Raw genomic sequence first — 6125 nt, forward strand, 5'->3', positions numbered from 1 at the left:
GCCTTTTCGACGTTCGGCTCGCGCCTTCCGGCGAGTCCTCTTTGATTAGCGCCGATCGGCAGGCGCGGCGCAGGGAATCTCCGGGAGCGGGCTTCATGAATGCATGGATGAGGCCGATGCATTTTTAATGGTGCGGCCCTGGCAACGGGACACGGGGAGGCCGGCGCGAGCACCGCGAGGAGAATTTAAAAGGAACCAAGCCGCTAAATAATTGAGGGGTACAAACCGGGAAGCCTCACTCCGCCGGCGAAGGCGGAAGATAACCGGCGTCCCTGACCCCCCCGGGACGACCCCGGTGCGGCTCGCGGTCGGCCGGCCGCGTTTCCGAAGGTCCCGGTGATAAGTTAGCTCGGCGGTCGTCCGGAAAGCGCCGCGGCCTGTTCTTCTCTGACGCTCCCCCGGGATCTATTCATCACCCTGATGTTGAGGGCGACTGAGGTCCGGTGGCCAGGGTTTTATCACCGCGTTGAGGTTAGATGGGGGGGGAGAGAAGTCGGCGTTAGCACTTCTGTCCACCCGCAGGTTTATGGGCAAGACGGACGGTGGCTGAGCGGAGCTCCGCTCCGATCGATAGCTGGCTATGCGGACGAAACCGGTCGGGCAAATAATGCGCAGGTGCAGGAGCACCAGCACGCGGCGCGACACGACGCGTCGCTATGCTCTTAACTACCCACCACCCAGCCCAGCTATCCCCCACAGGTATTTACTCAAACTTCAGTTGTCACCGCTGTCATCACTACAGCATACCATGACAACAGGTGGCCTGAACGGCAAGCGGTTATTATTAAGCACCACGGACTTTTTCCACTTAGGACCCATACAGCATTGCCTTATTTTCCTGAGAGAAACGAGTGCAGGTGTTGGGTGCTGTTAGATTGTGTACAAATGCCATGCGGTGTTTGCACATTCAGGGAAAGCTGCAGAGTGACTGGCGAGCCTCAGAAGCTAGATGCTATCCGCGCCAGTCCGGTAATCACCAGTGTGGTGCGCCTGCAATGAGGAAGTTCTTCATCGACCGTCTAAAAGTAGCTCCCATAGTACCTCAGAGACCATGAAGGTGCAGAGGGAGAATACTCTCTTCGCTTCGAGATTGGGGAGAGGGAGGGGGGAGGCGGGTCAGCTGCAAAGTCACATGCTCCTGAAAGAGTGTGAGGTCATGGGCAGGAACAGCCGAGAGCGAGCGAGCGACCCTATGATGACCGCATTTGCCCTCATTCGCCCTGGTGAGATCACTGACAGGGAGGTCGAACAATTGAATTCTGAGCGACAACCAAAAATCAACGAACAAGATCTGCTTCTGCGGAGAAGTTCTTCATTTCCAACATGACCAGTCAGATTTAGAAGACCAGTCATTCAACCAAACAGGCAAGAACTGTCATCCTGCTCAGCAAGAACTCCTGGCTAACTCCAGGAACAAGAAGTACAAAATAAAAGATTGATTCTTTAAATAAGGAAAATAAATCCTGACAAGAAGCCTTTATACCCTGGACAGCAGAGGAGAGGTAAGTGGCATATGAAGGGCTAGGTAAAAGTGCAGAAATGTCACTCGGCGAATTGGGCACAACAACTTCGCCAGGCTTGGGACTTCCCAAGGTCTATTTAACATGCAGCCTGTAGAGTCTACATATCATACACCAGCCCTGCCAGCAAAACCCAGCTTATTAGCAGCTGTGTCACAGCAGAAGGCGACTACAAATGAACAGGAGATCTGAATCAACAGGCCAGAGCAAGACTGCGTGTGTCAACCTGGATACAGAGCAGCACAGAAGACCAGCAGAGAGCAGGAAGAGGATGGCTGAATCCCGTCTAAGGGCTCTGCTACAGAGAACTAATAATCTGCTACAGCACAACCAAGACTGCATAAGCTGAATGAACAGATAGGGAGCAGAAAGACTGTTTGGTCCACTGAACAATAATTGTACAGAAGTAGTACAGTGACTATTGCAAAAGTGGGGGCTCACTCTCTCTCTCTCACTGAATTAAAAAGCATAGTCATCAAGAGCACAGTCTTTCCACTGAAACTTATTTACCATAAATAATAAACACCTTCACCTCAAAGGTATACATCAACAAACACGGTTTTTGGCTAGGAAATCTAAACCAATAATAAATGAATGAAGTGTTTAATAATCTTACATATATATTCTAATAATGAAAAACCAAAACACATCAGATGGCTCTAGTCTGACGGACATGTCTTTTTACAGACACAGGGCCTGAACGTGGCTCTCGGCCCCTTCCACAGGGCCCCTACAGCAGCACCTAGAGGAACTGATGGGGGTGGAGACAGGTGGACACTCAACCTGAAATAAATGACACTGCGCAGCCTTGACAGTAGCCTACTGTTGCCACACAATTGTGTTATTTACGACTTGCGAACATTTACACGACCATAAGGCTCTGGGTGCCTAGAAAGATGCTGACCGCGTTATTTTAAAGACAGCGAACATAGTGGATGCGGTATAATTACGGGATTGCCTTTCCTTTTCTTATAATCATCGGTAGCCTATCTATATTGTTCAGGACGGATGAGGCTTTAGCTGCCTCCACTGATTTACCGCATTCAGTGTTTTCCTTGAATTGACAATCGGGCTTTTGAGGGAAAATAAGGAACTCGGGGCTGTGTCTGTGATCGCCACTTGAGCTAGGATTGGTTCCAGTCTAAATATCACCCTTTCAATACAACCATCAATTAGAAGTAATCTGGAGACCATAAACCCTGTAATGAGCACCAGTAAGAATGACGCAACACCCGTTTAAAAAAAAAATACTAAAGGGCTAAGCATGCAATTAAAGTGGCATCTTACAGTGTAAAAAACATACCAGAAATATAGATCAACAAACGTATTTTGACATAACAGATTAATTTAGTCACCGTGTAAAGACACGTTTTGTTCCCCTTATATTTTTCTTGTTTCAAAGTTAGGCGAATTTTCTTCTTTCACGTCATATCAATTTTTTTTTACGAGTTAGATGGTTTCTAATTAAATCGCTATCAGAAACTTGGTGCATCTAAATTCACAACGTGACTGAATCTATTAACGCCGAACAACGTTGTTATCTGCTGAAACAATATTTACTCCACCATGCATTTAAAAGTAGAACACCTAATGTGGGTTTCCGTCCTCATTCTCTGTAACGGTATTACGGTAGTTATCTGCACAGGACGAGTTTAGCGGTTCCTGTAAATTAAGTGTCATACTGCGGGACAGAAACAGCGTCCCGATGGAGACAGACAGCAAATGAGACGCTGGGCAGATAGTGCAGCATAAAGTCAAGTAAAAAGTGAAGTGGCAAAAATCAGCTAACCCACTGTTCCAGTTAACATGGAACCAACCACAGAGCATGACGAGCTGCACATCTGCGGAGCAGTGAATGTAGGCTACTTCACAATGGCCAATTGGCCATGCATTTCCATCAAACGGCGCAAGCAAAAAATAAATAAATAAAAATGGACAAAAATTGCCAACGATTAGACAGCCACCCAAGAGCCTACACGATTCAGATTTGCAACGTGTTGTAGTGAAACTAAACGCAGATAGATACGTACTTTATATTCAGCTGGTTAAATGTGGTTTAAATGGGTGCCTACACTCAAACTTGACTACACTAATTGGGGTGGTTAAACGGTACTGCCAAATGGGCTAATAGTAGGTATCAATATATAGTACATATGGGACACAAACATTCGGTTGGTCAGAGCAGTGCAACAATCGAATGATATCGAAAAGCTGTTAGAAACACAACCAGCATAAGACATTGAAATCCTAAGATCACATCCCCGAAGTCCCAAGCTCGGTCCTTTTCTGTGGCTTACGCACTACATACCAAACGGTTGAGTCTCCTTCTGAACATATTGCAGTTTTCGGTCCCTCTTCTGCCTTTGGTAGCAATGAAGACGCTATCGATCCGCAATTCCCTCTATTTCTGCTGTCGAGAGCTGTTCTTACATGTACATGAAGGTACTTTGTATTCTTTCTTTCATCCGAATATCGGAAATGCCGCAGCGGTGCTACATTGTTTCAATCTCGTTTGAATTCTATCCCCCAACATCTTAATATTTTCCGCGTTGCGGTGTACAATACACAGACTAGCTTTGCTTCCCCACACACGCGGAAACTGCAGTAAGTGCCATCCTGCTATGCCCTGTTGCTGTTAAATATGTTCAGGGGGTATAATCGCAAAGCATTGTTACGGGTATGACGCTCATGACAAGCAAACAAAATGAAACTTGAATTTGAAGCCCTCTACCTACTCCCATTGCCACCCTACCACGTTCAAGGTTCTGTCAAATAACTGCACTTGAATCTCGTTCCTCGCCCCCCCTCCCCGCTCGACACAAGTACTTCCACTTTCCCAAGCCACACCTCTTGAAGATGCGGTCTCTACTCAAGGGTTATATGGGAAGTGTAGTTATATATTGTTTCTGTCGAGCAAAACTCGAGACTAATCGTTAAGGCTTTATTCATTCATTTTTTAAATGAGTGTTAACAAATATAGGTGCGATGTCGATGCCTAATATAAGCTGGGTATGTTGTAGTTTATAGTCTGGTAGGCTATAGTTAACGCTGCACAATAATATCCGCAAGCCATTACTGAATTTTTTGACGACGAATCAGTCGAACTGTACAAACGAAAGCATTTGTAAATGTTGCTCTACTTATAACATATTAACGTTGCGGATAAGCAATATGAATCGATATCATTCATATTGCTTGTCCCACAATGAATTATTATTAACATTCTCACGGCTAATTAACGGAGAGCTCACTCAATCTTTTAAAATGCAATCTGATACAGACCCCACAAACAACATTAGATAAATATTTCATTAAAGACGGCCTCCCACCAGAAGAACTTTAGTTTTTAATGTCTATGGGCAATATTCTTTCTTTCATAGATTGAACACCTGGGTTGGATCAAGATAATTTATTTATTTCTTCTCTATTTTGGACTCAATTGAACTCATGAAGACACCTAGTGCCATCTACTGTTAGAAAATGTGTATTTTACTAAGTCAAGGGCAGAGGCAAGTTCCCGTGTTCAGGCCTGTGAGGTCCAGTGTTACAAAAATGAAACATTTCTTTTCAGGCATTCTAGAGACACCATTTTTTGCCATTCAGTTCACCATTCCGTTTAGAACATAATATCCCAGTTCCTTAGGTCCTATACTATATTTTAGCAACATATATGGAGTCAAACATATTTAACTGTTACTGAGAATATCTAGAGTGCACAAAACATAGGCTTGAAAATACATCAATGTCTGGGTCTCACAGGTTAGTTTCAAAGTTTCCATTATGACGATGATTTTTAATAGGCTTTTACTATATTCCCACCAATGACATCCCTTTCCATGATCTTACAGGTGGCAATGTTTGGATCATATATTTATTTGAAAATATTGAGATTCCTGAACGATCAACTTTACATAGTTTCTGAATTTGTTGTCTTGTGGCCTGTGAAGTAATTTGACAGAGGTGGTCATTTGGATGTCCAAATATAATATCATACTCTTGGTGTGATATTATTTTCTTTCAGGTTTGCAATTTAGAACCCAAACCCAGTTTTTGATAATTCTCTATAGCATTTAAAAGTCAGGTCATCTGAAGTTACTGAGCTGGATGAGGCAGTAGTAGCTTGTGAAAATGCATCACCATTAACTGCACCATGATAATTGTTCTGGTGCAGTCAATTCAGTTGTTCTGATGCAGTTGAACTGATTCCAGTACCAATGAGCTGCAAATACTGTATTGCTGAGAGTGTAGACAATAGGCTATTTGTTGCATTGTAATTTTTTGGCAATTATTAGTCAGCAAGCAAGCTAGCCTCCACACAAAATAATGATGGTGATGAGTTTTTAAAAACATCTATTGGTTAAAATAGCATTGCACACGCACTTCCTTCCATTTTACCTGTGTATCTGAGTATCCCGCAATTGGTTACTTTGATCAGACTATTTTGATCAGATGTTGTTATTGGCAGAATGGCAGAATATGTAGCTAAATGTCCAATTGGGAGAATTATTGATTGTGGGACTGGAGCATTTGTGGGACTGGAGCAATTGGCAGGAAAAATTTTGGGGCTTTATCATGTGAACGTGTGAAGTTATATCTGGATTCTGA

At 43.9% G+C, this 6125-nt stretch overlaps 1 protein-coding gene across 3 annotated transcripts in view; it reads right to left on the reverse strand.

Annotated features, from left to right (window-relative positions):
• Positions 1-4344, reverse strand: part of LOC135263073 (phospholipid-transporting ATPase 11C-like) — a 45886-nt gene extending 41542 nt beyond the window's left edge. For all 3 annotated transcript variants that reach the window (XM_064350671.1, XM_064350672.1, XM_064350669.1), the window contains exon 1: positions 3829-4344. In XM_064350671.1, coding sequence (XP_064206741.1) covers positions 3829-3855 — 27 coding nt within the window. In that variant the 5' untranslated portion in view covers positions 3856-4344. The remainder of the gene's footprint in view (positions 1-3828) is intronic.
• Positions 4345-6125: the final 1781 nt, after the last annotated feature.

The sequence above is a fragment of the Anguilla rostrata genome, chromosome 9, assembly GCF_018555375.3.
Source record: "Anguilla rostrata isolate EN2019 chromosome 9, ASM1855537v3, whole genome shotgun sequence".
Classification (NCBI taxonomy): domain Eukaryota; kingdom Metazoa; phylum Chordata; class Actinopteri; order Anguilliformes; family Anguillidae; genus Anguilla; species Anguilla rostrata.